Here is a 23,013-nt window from a genome sequence, read left to right as displayed (position 1 = left end):
AATTTCCCTCTGGGATAAATAAAGTATTTTTGAATTGAATTGAATTGAAGTGCTCGCAGCTGCATTAAGGCATGTTGATGGTTTTCCTGTAGTTATATTCAATGGCTCTGCCAACAAACTGATGTCACAGCCAGAAAACAGCCCTGTGTTTGTGCCCAACCCCATTTAAACCAATAGTTTCACTTTTAAAACTAATGAATTATTTCTCAAATTTCTACCGATAAATTGGAGTAAAGTAAGTGGCTCTGCTGCTGATTCTGTGCAGTACCTTGGTACATGGTTACTGGTTGAATCATTTGCTTCCATTAGGAATCTCCTCTAAAAATATAAACACAAATGGGTTTGATAGTATATTTAAGGATATTATCTTGAGTGGAAAGAGACCACACATGAATCTGTGAAGTTTATAGAGGGGGAGTAGGTCTCCCAAAACTTTTATTCTATTCCTGTGCTCTTATCTTGAGGTTTTTGGGACACTGGACATTATTTACTGAAAGAGCTCCCACATTGGAACAATTCAGAGCAGACTGGATCAACTCCTCTCGTCTGGTACACTGTTTATCAACCAAGACGGTTCACCACTTTACAAACCCATTCATAGGGAGGCTGCATTGATAAAAAAGCATTTGACAATCTAGGATGACAATATGTTGTCAGGTTCTTGTTGTTTTTCCTTTACCCTCCAAATCTCTACTTTCTTTTGTTCCTTGTTCGCTTTTTCTGTCTATGCTTTTCCTCGGTGTGGCTGGCTGTGAGTAGCAGTGAATGCTCATCTCATTCACCTATGGCTCATTGTCCTTCCGACAGCTCATATGTTCTGGTCTGTTTGATCAAAAATATAGGACTGAAGTGGTTTATTTCTGCTGAGGGGAACTGATTTGCTTGTATATAAATGAAAACAATATTTATACAGCTTATTTGCCTGTTGTAAGGCATATTATGCCAAGACACAACCAAGAGTCACACCCTCGCTACTTGAGGGACAGTAGTGCTTTATAGTAGATACTGATATTTCATGCCAGCATCCATGTGGTCAAAATGCTACATTAAAAGTTGATGCTAAGCAAGTTTAAAGTTTACAATCCCAATTAAGCATTTTGGAAGGACATTTGGTACAACAACGGCTGAGGCTAAGGGCAATGAAAGACTGAGTTAATGAAACAGACAACTTGAAATTTAACAAATGAAAAATCTGGAGATCAAACTTGCTGCCTTGTTCATCATATTTGGAACAACAATCCATGCTCGTTTTCATAAGTTTGTGTCATACTTGTTAAGATATTTGATTCATAATCAAACTTGAGAGTCTTTGAAACATAAACATAAGCTGTTCAACCTGTTAATGTTTCATGTGGCAGCACAAGTTTTTATTTTTCTATCATAACAGGATCATACGTGTTCAAAACGGCAGTAGCACACAGAATTATTTTCTGTTAAGAATAAAGAGGGGCTAGGAAAGCTTTTGTATCAAGAAATATCTTAATTTCTTTTTTTTTACCCTTTGCATAGAGTACTGTCATCCCTTTGGCTGCACGAAAGTGCAGTGCTCGCTTCAAAATGAGAATATCAAATGATGGGGTGAGCACTCAAGCCCTTTTATTTTTTATAGTTGCAAGCACATATGAAACAAATGCAAGAAAAAAACACACAATAAAAAAAAATCTAATCAATAATTTATTCTGAGCGGAGAGAAACATCAATATTAGCAAACTTACAGCAAAATTCAGACTCAATTCACCGTCTAATTTAATGCGACTGCAGAGATTTTGTCCTTTTCGCTGCATGTGATTACTTTTCTTTCTATAATAAAGTAATTGGTCGTGATCATCAATATTTCTGACTGATATGACTTAGGTTTATTAAAAATGAAGAGCATTGATCAGTTTATTAGACTTCAAACCAGTTTACTCTTGGTGCTGTGTAGTAAATGTGCATCCTAAAACAGAAAAGTAAAGTTTTTTCTTAATTAATTAAAGTTTCCGGCATCATCCTCCAGCCAAACTGAACATATTTGTTATATAACATTATGGAATGTTTCAGTAGTACATATGTATTACACCTAGATTTAGAATATTTTACCATTAGTCGATCAGTGTCATCGTGTTAAATTCATGAAACAGAACGAAAAGCTAAATGATGCTCAGAGTTGCTGCTTACATGCTAAAATGTATGCAAGTTGGTAAAGATACAGAGACAAACAAATTATTATTGCATCCATGAGATTTCATAGAAAAAGGACACAGTGAGGTTTTGGAATGTCCTCGAGAGCAATGTTGGTATATCCCAACACTCCAGGTGACAGAGCAAGTATAGCTGCCAGACAAGCATCTGTCATTTCAAGCAACGTTTAGCACAAACAAAGACTGCATTACTTAAAAGGTCTCCCTCCTAATACAGCTTACTGTCAGTTAGTTGTCAATACTTATAGTGTTTGACACATGCCAAATTTCCTTATTTATCACAAAACAATTAATTGTGCATCAAAAGTATTAAGTAGCTGCCACAAAAAGTACAAAAACGATGTGGTCAAAAAGACTGGAGTTGGCACTATTGACAGTAGACATGTATGCTGACCCACGAGAGGAAAACACATCTGAAAAGCAAAAGTAAAAATGGACAACACAAATATGTTGAAGTTTAAAGTGCCTCAGTTCGTATGTTACTCACTCGTGGGTTGGCATAGGCATGTCTTTACACATGACATTCTGAATGCTATCACTAAAGTGTCACATATCTCAAATACTCGGCTAATTCATCCTTGTGCATCTACATGCTATCTACAAACTGTGTACAACTCAGTGAATAAATACTCCAAATCAGAAATACTACAACATAAAAGTGTAAACTCATGATCATGTGTGTGTGTTTTTTTTAAACTATACAGAATAGAGCTTTTGTACAATAATATGTGTGAGTGTGTTTGCATCGAGAGCTTCTACAAACCATGCTGATGATATGTCTGAGTAATTTTATTCACATACATCTGCTTGTACGCTGCTATTTACCCAAACATTAGCATTAGATGTATTTAAGAGCTGGGGATGACTGACTTGGTTATAACCATGCTGCTCTTAATTAGACCCTCCAAAGTAGTTCTAAATGATGCATTTTCTTCCCCTTCTTATAATCACAGTATTGTCATATTGTTGAGCTTTCTGTCCTTTAGAACCTGTTTATTTGTTACCTTGGATTGCCTCTGTATGCGAGTTGATAACTGCGCTTTAAAAAAAAACAAGACAAGACAACAAATACAACGTGAGGTTTGCCTGTTGCTGATGTCTGTGTTGAAGATAGAGCTTATATGTTTGCTATGTCAATGGATAGTAAAAAAAACTATTAAATGCTTAGCAATGGTCATTTTTTGACCTCACCATGCTTTGTGACAAACAAATGAGCAGTTTTCCAAGAACGCTGATCTTGCCTGTGAAATGTAAACAATGACTAAGTCTGCTGATGATCATCAGTAATGGCGCAGTGCTTCAAAAACATACAAAAGTCTGAAATCTTTAGGTAAATAATGGCATACTGTCCTATTATCTGCACCTAAATCCAGAGCTACACTGTTAAATGGAAAGAGTTTTACAATGGGAACACACTCCCTGCGTGTACATAAATAGACACACACAGATGCGCAAAGACACACATGTATCCAGATACAGTTTAAGAGCTCCCTTCCTTTCTTCTTCCTCCTCATTCTTTAAAAGTCCTTTTTAAATAATGGCTGTCTGATCTAATGCTGCGCAGCTGCAGAGGTCAGCTGTCTGTGGAAAATACAAATATTTACAAAATGGGCTATTTTTAGGGATTTTTTCTTTCTTGTTCCTCATGTTTACTCCCTTCTGTGGCCTCCCTCTAGAACACCCAGGTGACAGGGACCCACTGTGGGTTTTTAGAAACCGTTTCCAGTGCAGCTTTGACGGTACGGTAGGTCTCTTCGAGGTTCTCATTGATGATGCTCAGGTCAAAGTAGTAACCATAGGCTGCTTGAATTTTAGCGCTCTCATCACATGTCCTCTGTAGCTCCTCATCCTGCAGATAAAAAAACAAACAAAAAAAACAAAACACATATCTTAGTTTTTACTGACTGCTTTGTGATACAGAAATCATGGTAACTCATTGCTCAATGATTTCTAGTAAGTGTTTTGTACCGTTAGACTCTTATCGACCACTCCTGCCTCTAAAGCTGAGCAGTTCATCGCCTTGAGGACCTCAAAGTCCGGAGACTGAAGGAACACCACGTATGGCAAGAATTCAGAGGTCCGCAGCACTTTAAGAGACTACAGTGAACACACACATGCACAAAGAACACACAGAGATGTTAAATTGACAAACTGCTGGGTTTAAGTCCACCAGCTGGTATTAGATTTGTGATTGACGACAGTAAATGAGTAACGGTGTGCTCTCTCACAGTTTTCATTGATAAGATACCCTTGAGGGAAGCACATGATATCCACTGTCTCAATAGAGCTTTTCAGAAAGTATCAGGAACTGAGTGTGTTGGGTAGATTCAAGATAAAATGAAAATAAAGCCTGAAGCAGTGATAAATGTGGTTATGAGCAGACTGCAAACATTTAAAAATGATCATTTGGTGACCTCATGGAGCTACGGGGGACTTTAATGCTGCACTGTTGGGAGTCAATCCTGGACCAGTTATTTACTTACTGCAGTGCTAGGGAAAAAGTGTTTTTATACACTTTCTTACAAGTTGAGACATAAAAGCTCGAAAAAGGTGAAGGGTTTTCAAGGTTTGTCAAAAGGTTGAAACGTGGATGATAAAATTCTGAATGCTAAAAATCAAACACCACACAACGTTATGGGAGGTTCTAACAGAAGGTACTGATAAATAAAAACTCTGGGTGATTACTCTTGTAGCTACAACACCAACACTGTATCAGACAGAGTCCAATTCAGTGCAACCCTGGATTCAGACCTCTGAATCCAACCACTCCAATAAGTTGACAATTAAACACAATCAGTCTAATGAGTGCCACAGGAGAACTAATGATAAGACAATCAGCATTGTGGACAAGACTAATGCTTGTGTCAAAGCTGTTTCATAGTGAGGTCCAACTGTGCAGCGCAACAGGGATATATTAAACAGCCAGTGCTGGGGGGGGGTTCTTGGCACTCCCATGCATGGCAACAGAACAACAAAATGGAAAACAAGCAGGACCAACGTTAAATTTTGTCCCTCCTCACTTAAAACTAAGGAAAAATGGGCTGACAGATGTGATTCAGCTTTAAATAGCTTAAATTCAGGTTCATATGTTGACCTTGAGATTGATTTGACAGTGATGATGAAAACATTGTTGTAAAAAAATTACAACAGTGGAAAAAGTCAACCTGCGGGTTGGCGTCCAGAATGCAGATGCGTCCCGCCTCTATGACCTCATGTATGGAGTCGATCTTTAAACCGTACAGGTTGCCCTCATACTCTCCGAACTCCAGATAGCGTCCGTTCTTGATGTCGGTCTCCATCTTGCTGCGGCTTGTGAAAGCATACATCCGACTCTCACGCTCATCTTTTTTGGGCTTTCTGGAGGTGTCTGGATGGAATATAAAATACAGAGTGTCAGTATCGCACATATCCCGACTCGTGCTAGACATTGAATTATTCCAGGTTCCAACCCAAGATGTTGTGTTAATTAAGAGAGAATAAATATTCGTCATGTACTGTACACATTTTATTCTGAGGGGCAGTTACATTTTTATATTTGATTGCATAATAAAGCATTTAAATGCAGCAGATATCATACATGGAATGGTGGTGCCAAAAAGCTGTGGATCCCTCAGTAGAAGCTTGGCCTTAAGTCGACGCCTACCCACACCCTGGGCACCAATTAAAATCAGAGTTTTCCTCTTAAAAGGCGGGACCTTGGCCACCTCCTCGTACAGCAGTATCTCGTGCCTGTCAAACTCTGAGAGAGATGAAGAAGGACAGGTGGGATTAATGCATGCAAAGACAGGACATTTTTATATTTGACTCACATGTAAATAAGGTTTCTAGGACTGCCTTCTTTCACCTTCGTAATATATTTAAAATTAGGAACATCCTGTCTCAGAGTGAATTCTCCGAAAAGCCTTCAGCTGATCCAAAATGCTGCAACCAGAGTTCTGGTGAGATCTAACAGGAGAGATCATATTTCTCCAGTTTTAGCTTCTCTTCATTGGCTCCCTGTTAAATTCAGAACAGATTTTAAGATTTTTCTCCTCACATATAAAGCTCTTAATGACCGAGCTCCATCATATCTTAAACATCTAATTATAAGATATTTTCCTAACAGAGCACTTCGCTCCCAAACTGCAGGTTTACTTTACTCCCAGAGTTTCTAAAAGTAGAATGGGAGGCAGAGCCTTCAGTTATCAGGCCCCTCTCTTGTGGAATAAGCTGCCAGTAAATGTCGGGGAAGCAGACACCCTCTCTAACTTTAAGATAAGGCTTAAAACTTTCTTTTTTGATAAAGCTTCTAGTTAGAGATCGTTCAGGTGAGCCTGAAACATCCCATAGTTAAGCTGCTATAGGCCTAGCCTGCTGGGGGGCCTCATCTGTCACACCTTTCCTCACTTTGCTCTGTTTTTCCCTCTTTTGTTTCCTCATATGACATTTTGTACATTTGGCATTATTGTTGTCATTAACTCGTGTTTCCCTGTTCCAACAGGTATCCTTTAAATGGTGTTACAGTGGTTCTTCCCCTCTTTTCTGTCTTCTCAAAGCCCAGCTGGTCGAGGTGGATGGCCACCCTTCCTGAGTCTGGTTCTGCCAGAGGTTTCTTCCTGAGTCTGGTTCTGCCAGAGGTTTCTTCCTGTTAAAAGGGAGTCGTACCTTTCCACAGTCGCCTCATGCATGCTCAGGATGGGAGACTGGACCGAAGAGAAGTTTCGGTGCAATCTGTTGATTTCCTTAGCTAGGAAATTGTTTTAGAATTGGCTTTGTATGTGTGAATTGTATTATTTTGAATTGTATTAATTGGATTTGATAACAATGAATTGGATTCTAATTGGCTTGACTTGGACTATGTCATTGAAGTGCCTTGAGATGACATTTGTTGTGATTTGGCACTATATAAATAAACTGAATTTAATTGAGGACAAGACGGATGAAAAAACAAAGAAAAGAGGTGAAACAAAAAGAATGAAAAACTTAAGTGATTCACACAGGAAGAAAATGCAAAATTCATCATTATAAACTACAGAAATAATACAGAAATTGTACTGTTACCTGCATTTTTAGTGGTCACATACATCATTTTCTTCTTCTTCCTCCCTCCAACACCAGTGCAAAGATTTCCTTTAACAGTAAAAGAAAACAGCATTCCCGCAGGCAGAGAAGTGAAGTCAGACTTGCGTTTGCTTATCAGAATGATTCATACTTCACAGTCACAGACTCAGCTGCTGGCATCCAGTTAACGGGTAATGGCTAATCATATTCATGCAGGAAAACATGACACCCTCTCCAATCTGTACACCTTTCACACATCATCTCTGGTTATATCTAACAAATTTTGAATGTTTGTGGATATGCTTATTAAGTGGAGGTTAATACTACCAGCTGAATCAAACTACACTGTTCAAAGAGACCCTCTCAGAGCAAAGCTTTTATTCCAAGCAGCATAAAACAAAACAAACAACAACAACAACAAAAAAAAACATGTTTATGTGCCAAACTGTTGGCATTAGGAAATTAGTGGCTTTATCCAAGAGGCACATTTAAAATGATGTCAAACTTTTCCTGCAGAATTGTTGAAGTTTCTTAGCCAGATGAATTGGAGAAACTTAACCCCAACCTCTCATCCTCTACAGCTCCATTAGGAATTTATATTCTTTAAAGCCCATTCTAAGTCTACAGACATCATAACTGCACTCATGCATTCACTGCAGAGCAACATTTGGATTGCGGATGATTTGGAATTTTAGTGAAGTTTCATAAAGATCATCAGCTCTTACACATTAAACATTTTTTTGCGGGCCTGGGATTTCACCACTAGATGCCAGCAAAGAGTGATCATTGGACAATCATTGTCATCTGCTTGTTTCTGTCTAAGTTACCTGCAGGAGCCAACTCTACATCCTTCTTGACAAAAGCTTTTCTTTTTTCCTCCAACATCTGACTGGGGATCAGCCCTGCACTCCCACCCTCTACATGAAGGGCCTGCACAGCGTATGCATACACACAAAGAAGAGCTGAATGCTAACAAATAAAAGGATCCTAAAGTTTTATTACTTTTTTAGTATTTGCTTATACAGAAGGTTATCACATACTGTATCAAACAAAATTAAATGTAGGCACACACACATGTACTATGTACACATGCTGTCTCTGTCACCTGCCACCAGTTGACATCGTCCTGGTTGACTATCTGCAGGATGTCTCCCGTTTCAAACCTCAAGCCCGCCTGCTTACATGGGATTAGGTTGTCATTGGCCGGGTCATAGTCATAGTGACACTTGAAGTAAACCTGTGGAAATACATGAAAATGTGTGTCTTTATCTCACTGGGCACTCTTTTGTCCTCAGTGATATAACTGACATATTTGTTCACATAATCACCATATAAAACCTATTGAGATTCCAGCACAACCTACAACATGAGGCACAGCCTTGTGTGTGCATTGTGTGTGTGGTGAGTATATGTGTCACCTGTCTTGGTGGAATGGCCTCGTGGTAGCTGGGCAGAATCTTCAGAAACACAATTCCACTGGTTGCCTGGAGCTCCTCCTGCAAAACTCTGGGGTCCCGGCGCACCTCACGCCCGTTCACCTGAAAGCACAGTGGACGAGGAACAAATTCAAATATCAGATTAAGAAAAAAAAGAAACCTTAATAAAATTTTCTCTTAATCACTCTTTCAAGAAGAAAGCTATCAGTTTTTTTTGTTTTTTTCTTATATTTTTCTTATTCGCCAAAGTACATCTCTGACATGTTAGAGCCATATGAACCAACTCGGGCTCTGAGAACCTCAGGGAGGGGTCTCCTGCTGGTGCCCAGAGTCAGGACTAAACAAGGTGAGGCTGCGTTTCAGTTTTATGCTCCTAAAGTCTGGAACAGTCTTCCAGAAGATGTGAGACAAGCCTCAACTCTGACAATGTTTAAATCCAGGCTGAAAACAGTTCTATTTAGCTGTGCATATGACACCTGAAAGTATTTTATCTGCACTCTTCACTTTTTAATTACTTAATGATTATTTTAATGGGTTTTAAATTTCTTTCTTTTTTAATTTCTTTCTTTTCTTTTATTTTATTCCTTTTTAATGGTTTTATTGCCTTCTTGTGATTTTATGTAGCTGTAAAGCACTTTGAATTGCCCTGTGTATGAATTGTGCTCTATAAATAAAATTGCCTTGCCTTGCCTTGCCTATATCTGCTCACAAATACAAATATATTACTTCAAAATTATATCTTATAATAAATAAAATGTCAAAGATTTGAAAAGCAAAATAAATTATAAAAATGTTGTGTTGGCTGAGGAGGGGAAGAACAATATGATAGTAACATAAAAGCGCAATAACATGAAGTTAGAAAAAGCTTTTTATACAGCTTTTTACCTGGACTGGTTTCCTTTGATCTTAAGCTAAACTGTGAGTACTTTAAAACATACATAACTATTTTCTTGGGCTGTCTGCTCAGGTGTATGCATTGTGTGGGATAGCATGAGAGTCACCCTATCACTGTCTGCAAATACAGTGAAATAATTGCTTTTTACTCTTTCAAAATTATGCTAAGGTTGCTCATAGCATTTTTCCCCTAAACTATACCAGTTCTGCATGAAAAAAATCTAAACTCCCAATTTCAAAAATCAAGAAACAAGCAGAAAACTCTCACTTACCTCTTTGATGATATCTCCTACATGCAGCAGTCCTTGCTGGTCTATCATCCCACCGTGGAGGATTCTGGCTATCACCAGCTCTCCACCCTCCACCTTAAATGTCACTCCCTGAAAAAAACATAATTAAGGTATGCTGTTATCACTTTTAATAAAAAATTAAAAAAAATGGTCTCATCTTCATTAGGAGGTTAGCCTAAAGTTAATATACACTGCTCAAAAAAATAATGGGAACACCTACACAACACAATGTAACTCCAAGTCAATCAAACTTCTGTGAAATCAACCTGTCCAGTTAGGAAGCAACACTGATTGTGAATCAGTTTCACCTACTGTTGTGCAAATGGAACAGACAACAGGTGGAAATGAGAGGAAATTAGCAAGACAACCCCTATAAAGGAGTGGTTCTGCAGGTGGTGACCACTGACTATTTCTCTGTTATCATCCTTTCTGGCTAATGTTTTGGTCCCTTTTGCATTTTGTCAGTGCTCTCACCCCCAGAGGTAGCATGAGGCGGTGTCTACATCCCACAGATATTGCTCATCCAGGATGGCACATCAACGTGAGCTGTGGCAAGAAGATTTGCTGTGTCTTTCAGCACAGTATTCAGAGCATGGAGGAGATACCAGGAGACATGGAGGGGGCCGTAGGAGGGCAACAACCTAGCAGCAGGACAGCTACCTCCTCCTTTGTGCAAGGAGGAACAGGAGGAGCGCTGCCAGAGCCCTGCAGAATTACCTCCAGCAGGCCACTAATATGCATGTTTCTCCTCAAACTGTCAGAAACAGACTCCATGAGGGTGGTATGAGGGCCCGAAGTCCACAAGTTGGGCTTGTGCTTACGGCCCAACACCGTGCAGGGCGATTGGCATGGATGAGAGCAGGTTCACACTGAGCACATGTGACAGATGTGACAGAGTCTGGAGACGCCGTGGAGAACGTTCTGCTGCCTGCAGCATCCTCCAGCATGACCGGTTTGGCATTTCTTTGGAAGGTCGCACAGCCCTCCATGTGCCAGCCAGAGATACCCTGACTGCCATTAGGTACCGGGATGAGATCCTCAGACCCATTGTGAGCCCATATGCTGGCGCAGCGGGCCCTGGGTTCCTTCTGATGCATGACAATGCTCGGCTTCATGTGGCTGAAGTGTGTCAGCAGTTCCTGCATGATGAAGGCATTGATGCTATGGACCGGCCTGTCCGTTCCCCAAACCTGAAACCAGTTGAGCACATCTGGGACATGATGTCTCGTTCCATCCACCAACGCCGCATTGCACCACAGACTGTCCAGGACTGATGCTTTAATCCAGGTCTGGGAGGAGATCCCTCAGGAGAACATCCGCCGTCTCATCAGGAGCCCAGGCGTTGTAGGGAGGTCATACAGCCACGTGGAGGCCACACACACTACTGAGCCTCACTTTGACTTGTCTTGAGGAATTTCCAGTGAAGTTGGATGCAATGTGATTTTCCACTTTTGTTTTGAGTAAAATTCCAAATCCAGACCCAATAATTTTGATTTACATTGATCGTTATTTTGTTTTCAACGCATTACACTATGTAATGAATAATGATTTTCAATATTTCATTGATTGAGATCTAGGAAGTGTTATTTTAGTGTTCCCATTATTTTTTTGAGTAGTGTAGTTAAAAAATCGGAATAAACTCAGCCGTGTCACATGTTTACTAAATAATAAAATAATTGTCTTACCAGATGCTCACCAGCCACTTTACGTATGCCCACCATGCGGATAGCATCAGGGGGCAGGTGCAGGTTGTTTGTGTGGCTGTCTTGTGGTTCATTATCCACAAAATCACATGGGCTGGGAGGTGGGCTATCACACGCCTGTGAGGCCACTGAATCATGAGTCTCCAGTAGAGACTGAGACACAAAATATCGCATATGTAACATTATTTTTACTTCTTTTTACAACCCCATTTCCAAAAAGTGTGAGAATGCAAAGACTCACAACAGAGCCCGCAAAACATATCAAATGTTTAAAGTGACATTTTTTTTATATTCAAATAGGTCCAGCACCAAGGGTCCGTTTCACAAAGCAGGTTCAACAAACTCTATTCCTGAACTCTGAGTTGATCTACTCTGAGATAGAAAACTCTGAGATTCCGGTTCCAGAAACTCTGATTTGAGTGAGTTTAGTCAACTCTGAGTAGTTTCACCTTGGGTTTAGCGCATGCAACTATAAAAAGCCAGCATCAATGGAGCCCCGATTCGACAAGTCACCATGGCAACGGGAAAGAGGAGGGCTACGTTTTTCACCAACCTCGAATTGGAAATCTTAATGCGCTCATATGGCGAGTTTCAACACGTTTTTAGAAAGAAGTGCAACACCGCTGCAGCTGCAAAAGAGAGGGAAACGGCGTGGGAGAACATTCTAGCTCGGGTCAATGCGAAAGTTTAAATGTAGTCCTTTGCAATCACGATAATATTACAGGGGAAAACTGCTTGAATGGTAGCCTATTCATTTATTTAATTTAGGTGCAATCCCGCGGGGGAGAAGCGCACTTGGCAGCAGTTTTTAAGATGAAATATAAAAACATTGTTCAAACAGGTGAGACCTTGGCATGGAGGTACCTCATTTTGATCATGTTTTACACTGTAAAGTAAATATTAAGTGGCTATTTCACTGTGCAATTGTTTTATCCCCAACATAATGTTGTTTCCACACACACATAAATGTCTTCTCATCTACATCATGTTCAGTTAAATATTTAAGCCTATTTAAACTAACACAGACTTCTACTCAGCCAACAGAAAGAAGACAGATGCCCGTAAAACGGTGGTGGCCCAGCACCGCCACATCTTACGGAGGCAGAAGAGCTGGCCTTAAGCCAGAATATTAGAAGGCCAGTGGCTGAGGGAAACCCTGGAGGGAGTCCACCCCCAAGTGCCTTTATAAAAGATAATAGGCCTTTTTTTAAGCCTATTCATATTATTTTCATTTTTTTCTTTTGTCCCAACAGATTCTGATGGTGCTGCTCAAAAAGTTAATTGTCTGGAAATGCTAAAACATCTATGCGCAATCTGATAACCATCTCCCGATGAACGGGGAAATCAAATGACGTGTGTGGCTGAAAGAGGGCGGAGACCGAGAGAAACTCGAGGTTCATTGAGTAAAACTTGGTCCTGACCAAGTTAGGTTCATAGAGTCTGTTACTGCGGTAACTGACCGAGAGCTTAAGTTACCCCTCTCTGTGAAACAGGCTAGAGTTACCCCTCTTTCTCTGGTCTGAGTTACCTCCCTTTGTGAAACGGAAAACTCAGAGTTTCCCTCATTTCAGGGTCAATAAAGTTTTCACTAAACCTGCTTTGTGAAACGGACCTCCAGACTCTTCCACTACGAAGCTATGGTGTTGTAACAGATGGAAGTGTGGGGTTTAGATTTGTCTTACTGAAATATGCCAGACCTTCCCTGAAAATGGATGGTGCCGTTTCAGATGTGCAAGTTGCCAGAGTCATAGGTACTAATGCATCCAAATACTGTCAGAACTGAGAGCTGATAAAAAACAAGATGCCCCCTCTCCTCTTTAGTCCAGAGGATGCAGCGTACATGACTTCCAAAAATAATTTAAAATTTCAATTAATCTGAACAAAGAACGGTTTTCCATTTCAGATAAGTTTTGGTCCATAGAAGATGGCAGTGTTTTTGGACTATGTTCACATATGGCCTTTTCTGTGTATGATCGAGCTTTAACATGTATTTGTGGATGGCACAGAGAACTAACTGTATTCACATACAATGATTTCTTGAAGTTTTCCTGCGCCCATGCAGTGCTTTCCAGGACAGAATCAAGCCTGAAGATCGCAGGCAACTAATCTCGATTTTTTTTTGGCTGTGTCTGGCACACAGAGATATCTATGCATATATCTCCTTATTCTCTGAATCATTTGATGATATTATGTACTGGATGGAGTTGATGGTGTATTCAAAAGTCTTTTATTTTAAATTGCAGAACATTCTAGAGCGGCTCCACAGTTTGTAGAAGCATCTTTTTGCAGTTTTCTGAGACTCTGCCAGAGTATGTGAAGGGAGCTGAGCGGTAAGAATTTCCGCTCCTCGCTCACATAGGTGTTCGCTCTCCCGCTCCACCGCTCAAAGTCACACCAAAGTGCTCCGCTCAGTTCCGCTCCCTGCTCACCAAAAAAATGTATTCCACTCTGGTGAAATTGCTCCATGCTTGCTCAAATTTTAAAGAAGGAGCAAACGATTTTTGAAGTGTAGGCCAACAGTTTTGTTAATTGTTGAAGGCACAGGTGAATTCTGGCTGGATTTGTGCATGCTCTAGACTTGTGGTGTGAGCGTTACCGGAGCGGAACTGCAGCGGCACTGAGCAAATTTGAGAAAAACTGCTCTGGCCTCTGCCGGTCTTTATGTCTGAGAGACTCAGCCTCTCTTGTTTTATATTCAATCATGATCCAACTGTCCCCAACTGACCCAATTATTTCTAACATGTTCCTACAGCTTTTTAGTACAAGGCTTGTTCGGTATACCGGTACTAAATTGGTGGCGGGGTACTGAGGCATTTAAAACGGTACTATACTGTGCTTGGATGAGGCCGGTACTTTTTTTCATTTTTTTTTTTTGCGTCGCCGCGTGACATCACCGCATTGTATTTTGAGTCGAGGCGAGCAAGCCGGAGCAAGCAGGCGAGCAAGTGAGCAAGCAGTGTGGAGCAGCAAATGGAGCAGGAGTCTGGCAACAGAGAGAGAGGAGATAAAGAGAGTGAAAGACGCGTGAAGTGCAATATGGAATTACTTCAGCTTTAAGACAAATGAGCACGGTGAAGCCATTAACACCGAAGCACCACTGTGCAAACGGTGTTACAAAACATGTCTGGCCAAGGGTGGAAACACTTCCAACTTGGCAACACACTTGAAGGACGAGCACCGAGACCTGCATAAGGAGTTCATTGAACGACAGGTAATAACTTACATACCCATGAAATAAAGCCACATTCAGTACTAAAATCAAGCAACGCCAGCCCCCTTCACTCTCCACAAAAGTAGCTCTGGAAAAAAATTAAAGCTGCATTGCAATTAGCGACCACTTTCTCTAGTTTAAATAGCCTATTTATATTATTTAATATTTTATTTATTTTAGTATTGTGTTGTCTGTGCATTAGAAAAGCCTGTCTTTGTGGTATTTTATTTTATTTACTGATGCATAGTTATAGTTCTAAGATTTTCTATCAAAATAAAGTCAATAATGATATTTTTTGTGTTCTCTTTTTATTTGGAAAACTATTGAAGAGTATCGAAATACATGTTGGTACCGGTATCGATACCAAAATGTTGGTATCGTAACAAAACTATTTAGTACTGTTATTTCCCAGCAGATATATTGCTGCTATCACATTCAAGATGAGCAAGTATGTCAATGAAAAAGTAAAATGTCTCACTTTCAGCATTTGATGTTTTTCTATGTTCTATTGAGAATAAAATATCAGTTTGTGACGTTTGCAAATCATTGCATTCTGTTTGTATTTAAATTTTACATAACATCCTTTTCTGGATTTGGGGTTGTAATACTCAGATTCCACATTTAACCAACTGAACACACTGTGAGGGTAAAATAATCTAACTTAATGATAACCTTTACAGTAACTATTTGTCACTATTTGTCTATTTTGAAGGTATCAAAATGTGGCATAGTAAATGTGTGTGACTTCCACACCTGGAAGTGAGGCTGTGTGAGTATGCGGGTGAGCTCAGCTGCACTGTCAGAGCGATGTGTGAACGGGTCCAGGTCTCTGAGGATCTCCTGCAGGAGCTCCACGTTGTTCTCCCTCACTGGCGACAGTCGTGGCTCCTTCAGGCTCTCCTCTTGCTCCTAACACAAAGTGATCAACATCAGCGTGTTTCACGTATTAATCACACACAGTCATCATGAATGGTTTCTATTTTAAGCATGTACATATTTGCGTGTCTGTGTGAGTCACACCAGAGGGCTCTCCATGATTCCTTTGAGGTAGATGAGGTCCAGGTCATTGGCGATGGTGGAGCTGGTGGTGCTGTCACTCATTGCGTCCAACACCTGGGGCACTGCAACACACAGGCAAACACACATATATGTTTTATAGTAAATCCCTTTCCATTGAAAAGCCTTTTTATAATCTGGATCTAAGTGGAGAGTTGTGAATAAAGACAGAAAAATGATATGGTGATATGGTGCTAATATGAAGGGTCGTGTCAGGTCTCACCAGGCTCAGTCCTGGTGGAGGCCACAGGCATGGCAGAGCTTCAGTCAATCTGAGAGACAGAGAGAGTAAACAGAGCGGGAAAATGACAAACAAATCGAATGTGGCGGAAGTTTATAGTAAACGGCTGCTGAAAAGGTGACATTGTGAAAACGAATAGGTTGCTATCCTACACTTACTACATTCAATCAAAACTTGTAAGCTTTTTTGCAGAAAGGAGATGAAACCACTGTCATGTCTGTAAAGTAAATATGAGGCTACAACCAGTGATAAAACGACCTGAAACTTTTCTGCCCCTTTCATTCATATAATAGTACATTCCTAAAAACAATAAATTATTACATTCATTAGAATTATTACACACTTATTTTGTATACATTATAGTGCATCAATAACAGTTTGATGATGCACTTTGTTGTGAATTCCCTTCGTAAAGGAGTACACGTCATGGCAAGTCGCTTCATGCGGAGACTTTTGCGCATGCTTTCTGTGTATTGAACTCGTTGAATTAATCTTCATACTTTGTACAACAGTGTGCGTCGGTGATGACGTAAGTTACTTGATGATCGGATACTTTTTATATTTCTCATCTGATGTGAGCCATTAATATTATCAGGTTAATATGCTCATTTTGCTTGTTAGTTACCATTTAGCATGTCTTTAAAGCTGCGGTCGGCAACTTTTTTTTAGTCATATTAGCTTGAACTGTCATGGGATTCTGGAAGTAGAATATTAAATAGGCTGTTTAGGAAAAATAACGAAATCTGTAGCTCCCTCTGAAGCCTGTAATCATGCTTGCAAAAACCGAGCGCTCCCGGCTGTTTTTAACCAATCAAGTTAGGGTGGAGGAATCCTACCTGTCAATCACAGCTTGTGCACACGCTGCTGAGCGTGAGTCTGCCCCAGCTTGTGTGCGCTCACACTGGTGTGAACTCACGTGCACAACCTCGTCCACAGAGGGGGAGGGGTTTGGGGGGCGATTCAGAGCTTGTTAGAGGTTGGGGGAGGGACCTGAAAGTTGTATCAGTTCAAATTTTCCGACTTTAGACTCGTAATTTTGAAAACCTGCCGACTGCAGCTTTAACTTAACCCCATGAAACATGGATGGCCCGACATGTAACTCAGTTAAATATACATTTATTTATTTCTGTCACTGTTTATTTAGCTATATAGCTGAAGCTGTAGCTATTATATTAATGTTAGCGTGTCAAATTGACCGGACCAATAGCACACCTCGCTGCAGTCTGTCTGTCCCTGTTAGAACTGACCCTGTACTGAGCAAAATTCTGACTGAAGCCTGCTCGGAATCGTGCAAGGTTTGTGAAACTGTACTCCGTGAAATGCGCAGAGCAAAGGAAAAGTCGGCGGTTGTATGTACTGGGGATGCTGTTAAAAATAAATAAAAGCCATTGATCGCAAACATTGCTTTCCGGGGGAAGAATATGTAACGATCGTAGTCCGCTTTCACAGCCTTGGAAGGCACACCTGTTTCTGTTTCTTGCCCAAGGGGCGTGTCTGAAATGGGGTGGCTGTGGTTTTGAGTGTGGGGGGGCGATTGCTGAAAAAGTGATGTCACTTTTTCACAAAAACGGATTGGCACTTTTTCTGGGGGATATTCAAAAAGGGGGAGTACTTGAAACAGAGGTTCTGACACTTGCTGGCACTTTGTGTACACTCCCCACAGCGGGGAGACTCAGAACTAACACCAAAAATGTGAAAAAGATGATTTTGATTCTCTATCACCTTTAAACACTGGGTATGAGATTATTCTGGTACAGAAACTGTGCAGAAACCATTACAGTTTCACATTAACATTACAATGACCCTTGAAAGTTTTTGCTCTTGTTTTTGTTTCCTGGTGAACAAACTGTGACTCCATGACTGAAAGTTGTGGTCTGACTCAAATAAATTCCCCATCCATTTGCATTTCTTTTCCAACAGCGAAATCACTATATGATCATTTTTCATGGTACACAATTATGTTGCTGCAGCTGACGCAGGATGTGGATTCTGCTACCTTTGCATAATCAGGGTAGGTGTCTTCTCCTGTCTCAGACCATATGCTGAGACAGCTGGTGGTATATTCACCATGAAGACAAGGGCCTAGTTTCGCTTCTAACTCTAGACAATAAGGAAAGTTGAGTTTTTGCATTCACACCTCTCAGCTGTTGGATTTTGCAGCTGCGTTATATTTCAGCATCTATTTTCTTTCCTGTCCAGATTGAAGTGCTCACTCTGTGGCAAAGATCAAAACACAGCTTCAGTCAGCATCCCTCAGTCTTTATTGGTGCATATAGAATGATCTGATAATGAGTTTATAATAATGATGATGATTTGAAAAGGATTTGCGCTTGAAAACCCATGTCTAAAACTACTGTCCTAAATAGCTGCCTGTACGGCCACTCTGTTCTTGTGTTGGTGAATTACCCTGACACACTCCTTCTTTTCCCCACCATAATACAGCCCAACAAACACACGCGGCAGGCAGTGATGTCAGCAAGAGAGGGTGGAGCTTCTGTTGAAATTATGGAAACAAACGTCCATAGTGAAAGAGGAAGAAAGCGGCTGAGGCCGACGAAAAAGGAGAGACTGATGAGAGAGAGCCAGACAAGCACTAAGGAAGGGTTTGTGGATTTAACTAATCTATACATAGCCATGACAACACAAACAATAAAATCGCAATTTGGAGAAGAGGGAGAGTTAAGAGACACACATCCCATTTAAAATCTATCTATCTATTTATTTACCAATCTATGCTTGTTGCTATGACATGCTGCTGTAAAAGCTCATGGCTGCCATGGAAACATGTCCTCCTTCATTTTTACACACATGCCCACAGTCACAGACACACGCACATCACTGCTTATTGCTAGAGTAGGCATTACACAACACATCAGGCAAATGGAGGATAGACTGGAAGAGAAAATAACGTAAAAATAGGTGTAAAGAGTAAAAAACACGTGTTAAAGAGAGGCTGACATAATCATAATATCTGAGACATGGGGTTTGTAATCATCCAATACGAGCAAGGATGGTACAGTATGCAAGCTGATGTCAGCAAAATGAATGCGAGTTGAGCTCCTTAAAAGATGAAACTTGCTGAGACTCAACTACTTTCTTCTGACGGATGTAAGGGAACTTTCTAGATTTCAAACAGTGGATTTGATTTGTTAAATAATTGGGTCGTTTGGTAGAGATTTGTATTAGATAAAACATGTAAGTTGAGTATTACAATTGTAAAGCAGGTTGCATGAATAAAACTTCTCATCTTTAGCAATAAACAAAACATAGATCAACTGAGATTGTTTGGAATGAGCCAGAGTGAAGAAATAGCAGTGCTCCTCATAATTGGGGACTCTGAAAAGTGTTCCGGGTGTTCCATCTCGAGGTTGGTTGAGACAAGCTGTGATCACAGCAAAATGAGGCTACTACTCCATCTAATATTAAACACTTATTCTGCTTTGATGGATTTGAACTTTTGACTCATACTGTGTATCATTGTATGATTACATCAAATTATAGGCTGCATGTGCTTCTCACAAAGTTAAGAATATTTATCTACAGTTATGTAAAAAAAAAGTTTCAATTCTAAGGTGTTATGAATCAGGTAACAATCAAACATAATTTGGTCAATACCAGATCTTAACATTAGGTAAATATGACCTCAAATGAACAACACATGACGTATTACATCATGCCAATATTTATCTATCTGAGACAAAGCAAGTGGAAAACATTCTAGACAGCTATCAATGTTCCCAGGAGTGGACGTCCAAGCAGGTTCACCCTAAGGTCAGACTGTGCAATGTTCAGAGAAATATTCAAGAGCTACATCTCAGACTCCACGGGCCTCGGTTAGCATATTAAATGTTAAAATTCATGACAGTACACATAGAAAAAAACAAGAGAGCAAAAGCACATGCACATATATTGGTAGTTTGGAATATTGCAGGAGAAAGTTGCTTATCCCTAAAAGAACATGGCAGCACAGCTTTAGTTTGCAAAGCTGCATCTGAACAAACCACAAGACTTCTGGAACAATGTCCTTTGGACAGACCAGACCAAAGAGGAGATGTTTGGTCATAATGCACAGCAGCACGTTTGGAGAAAACCAAACACAGCATATCAGCACAAACACCTCATACCAACTGTAAAGCATGGTGGTGGAGGTGTGATGATTTTGACCTGGGTCCCCTACAAGTATGACGTCAACCATGAACACCACTGTATACAAAAGTATTCTTGAGCCAAATGTGAGGCCATCTGTCCACTAAATAATGGAGTCATGCACCAGAATGATGATCTCAAGCACAGCAGCAACTCTACTGAATGAATCAACGTGTTGCAGTGGTCCAAAATCCAGACCTCAACCTGGTCGAAATGCTATGGTGGCTTCTTCAGAAAGCCAGGCATAAACAAATGGTCACAAATCTCAATAAACTAAAGCGTCATTCTAAAGAAGAGTGGGTCGAAAGTCCTAAAACAACATGTTACCAGACTAATAATGTTGTTTGGAAAACAATTTACTTCAAGTTATTGGGTAGTTAGATTTTTATTCACTGTTTCTGCATTTTGAGTTACACTAGGTAAGGGAACAGTGTAATATGAGTTATTGTTTATTTAAAGGTATATTTACCTAATTCAAAGTCCTGTGAACAACCAGACATTTCTTTTGTTATGTCCTAACACATAAAACCTTTGACTATAAAAAAAGGCAGTACTTACTCACATGCACTTCTCTCCTTGATTGTACTTTTTCTCCTCATGCTCTCCTCAACTCCCTGCCCTGCCCCTTTGTCTCCCTCCACGTTCTCATTCTCTTGCAGGCTCCCCCATGACACCCCTCCTTATTCTCTTTCCCCCAACAGCCTCCCTTCTATTACAATGTTATTTATGCACACACGCCCCCCAACCCAGCATCCCTGCCCCTCCTCCCTTCATCTCCCACCGCCATCCATCTGCTGAGCTGCATAAATAAAGAAACAAATGTTGTAATGTGCACAAACTTACAGGGCCTACTTCAGAAGTGTGAATGCAAAAGGACTGTACAATAGAGCTTGCGTTTAATTACGCTGTTTTCCTATATTTAGAAAAAACTCTTTTTTTTTTAATGATTTATGAATTAAGTGGGAGGATTGGAGGAACAATACAAATCTTTTGCTCTTTTTTCTGTCGTTTTTATACATTCAAAGGAAGGTGTCTCAGTCTCTACAGCATGTAATAATACAACACCTTTGTGGTGTGGGAAGAATATACATATCAATTTCGCTAATAAGGTCATTTGTGTTTTAGTGTATGAGTGCACAGTCACGGTTTTAATGACGTCGACATTAATTATGAACGTGTTTGTCTGTTGCATAGATAGATTCTACTTTATTAAAGATTGTTAAATGGTAACTTTTGTTTATTATCAACACAAGTGCGCACAATGGGGGAGCAGCACCCGCAGAGAGGTCTTCTAATTAGTCTCAAGGGTCACATATGACAAAGCACGACACACACTCACATACACGCGCGTCTACACAACAGCCTATATGATAAAGAACACAAAACAGCATGTTTGGTTGGCTTAACTACAGCCTTATTACGAGCGCGCGCAGATATTACAGGGCTCACGGACGCACCTTTGTCAACCGAGCTCAACTGTAGCTGCTTTCTTACAATAAACGAGCTAGGACCGATATAAACGGGAGAGCAAGAGGCTCGCCATTCACTGTACAAGATGTCGCCAGCTACTAAAACTGCCACGTCTGCGTTCCTTCGAAGGCAATTCACTTACCTTTAAACACAATGAGACAAGCTTCCCGCTGTCTGTGATGTCTCGTGCGCGTCTTGTTGTCGTCTCGCTCGTTGTAGACATAAAGGTGTTAATAACGCAGAAAAATCCGCACAGTTTCCGAGAAAATTTCAGAATAAAACCATTTTCGACCAATGTGTTTTCGGAAAACACTAATAATCCTTTTTTTTTGTTGCTTTTGTTAACAAAATGGACGTTTGCTGTCTATTGGATCCACGATGCATTTGTGCACCATCGAGCAGGTGAACATTGAGAATGCGAATCTTTTGACATTGTTTTTTTAACGAATATTCTTTTTTTCCGGTTACTTTTGTACTTTAACTGTCGATGCAGTACATGTAACAGGATGATTAAAAGGCGCGTGCGGCGTGCATTGGGTATTTTCTAAGACCTGCTACGTTTTGTGTGTTCTATGTTCTATCACGAAATTCACGAATTCGCGGTTTAAGTAATTCATGAAAATAACGTGAAGAAAATACAGACAAACAGTTAAGTCACTGCAGGGATGCTGTACAGGTTTGCAATAAAATTAGTACAGCGCAACGGCACCACACAGTGAAGAGATTGGAGTACTACATCTCATCATAGTCGTGTGTGCTGTGGTGATTTGCTGGATGATGAATTATTATGACACGCACCTCTCGATCGACCACTAGAGGAGAATGCTGTATCCCCAAATGCAGGACCTCCCTTGGTAGGTCAGCCTTCTCGTCTGTAGCTGTGACCCAGTGGAACTCGTTACCAACAGACATCATAACATGCACTGGCCTAAAAGCATTTGCAAAACGGACCAAAAAATGGCTCTTAAGAAATCAAACCTGTACACATGTATGAGGAGTTAGTGTGAGAGTGGCTGGCCCAAAGAGAGTGAATGTTGTGCGTAAATGAGAGATGTTTTTTATTTTTCATTTATTATATTCATGCAAAAAGTGGAACAACTTGTATTGTGTATTAAATTAAATGATAGTTATCTATATGTGAAAATGTATGGTGAAATGGTCATGTGCTCATGTACCTTTTAGAATCAGTTTTGTTACACCAACCTGCCCAGGGACTACAGGTGGAAATGAGCATTTCCTGCTATAACCTGGTACAAAGCATCTTTCCTCATGGTCAATGTTTATTGTACACTGTCCCTGTTCAAATAAAAACATACCATACCATACCATTAAGCATATCATTATTA

General features: G+C 40.3%; 1 protein-coding gene across 1 annotated transcript; it reads right to left on the bottom strand.

The window, feature by feature from the left end:
- Positions 1 to 1,661: 1,661 nt before the first annotated feature.
- mpp2a (MAGUK p55 scaffold protein 2a) lies at positions 1,662 to 21,899 on the bottom strand. Its single transcript, XM_075454424.1, has 14 exons — positions 21,810 to 21,899; positions 16,034 to 16,082; positions 15,775 to 15,875; positions 15,508 to 15,663; positions 11,526 to 11,696; positions 9,823 to 9,930; positions 8,639 to 8,758; positions 8,326 to 8,457; positions 8,048 to 8,150; positions 7,221 to 7,289; positions 5,758 to 5,919; positions 5,345 to 5,547; positions 4,149 to 4,277; positions 1,662 to 4,029 (listed from the first exon to the last, which is right to left on the bottom strand). The coding sequence occupies exons 2-14, from the start codon at positions 16,062 to 16,064 to the stop codon at positions 3,853 to 3,855; spliced, it is 1,662 nt and encodes a 553-aa protein (XP_075310539.1). The 5' UTR covers positions 16,065 to 16,082; positions 21,810 to 21,899; the 3' UTR covers positions 1,662 to 3,852.
- Positions 21,900 to 23,013: the final 1,114 nt, after the last annotated feature.

This window comes from Odontesthes bonariensis, chromosome 21 (genome assembly GCF_027942865.1).
Source record: "Odontesthes bonariensis isolate fOdoBon6 chromosome 21, fOdoBon6.hap1, whole genome shotgun sequence".
NCBI classification, from domain to species: Eukaryota; Metazoa; Chordata; class Actinopteri; order Atheriniformes; family Atherinopsidae; genus Odontesthes; species Odontesthes bonariensis.
The sequence above is the reverse complement of the archived record's forward strand: the minus strand, read 5'-3'. Positions and strand labels throughout refer to the sequence as shown.

Coding starts and splice junctions, on each gene's coding strand:
- mpp2a (XM_075454424.1), bottom strand. CDS start 16,064: ATGCCTGTGGCCTCCACCAGGACTGAGCCTG. Junction 15,876..16,033: donor CTCCACCAGGACTGAGCCTG/GTGAGACCTGAC, acceptor TGTGTGTTGCAG/TGCCCCAGGTGTTGGACGCA. Junction 4,278..5,344: donor TTCTGGACGCCAACCCGCAG/GTTGACTTTTTC, acceptor TGTTCACTGTAG/TCTCTTAAAGTGCTGCGGAC.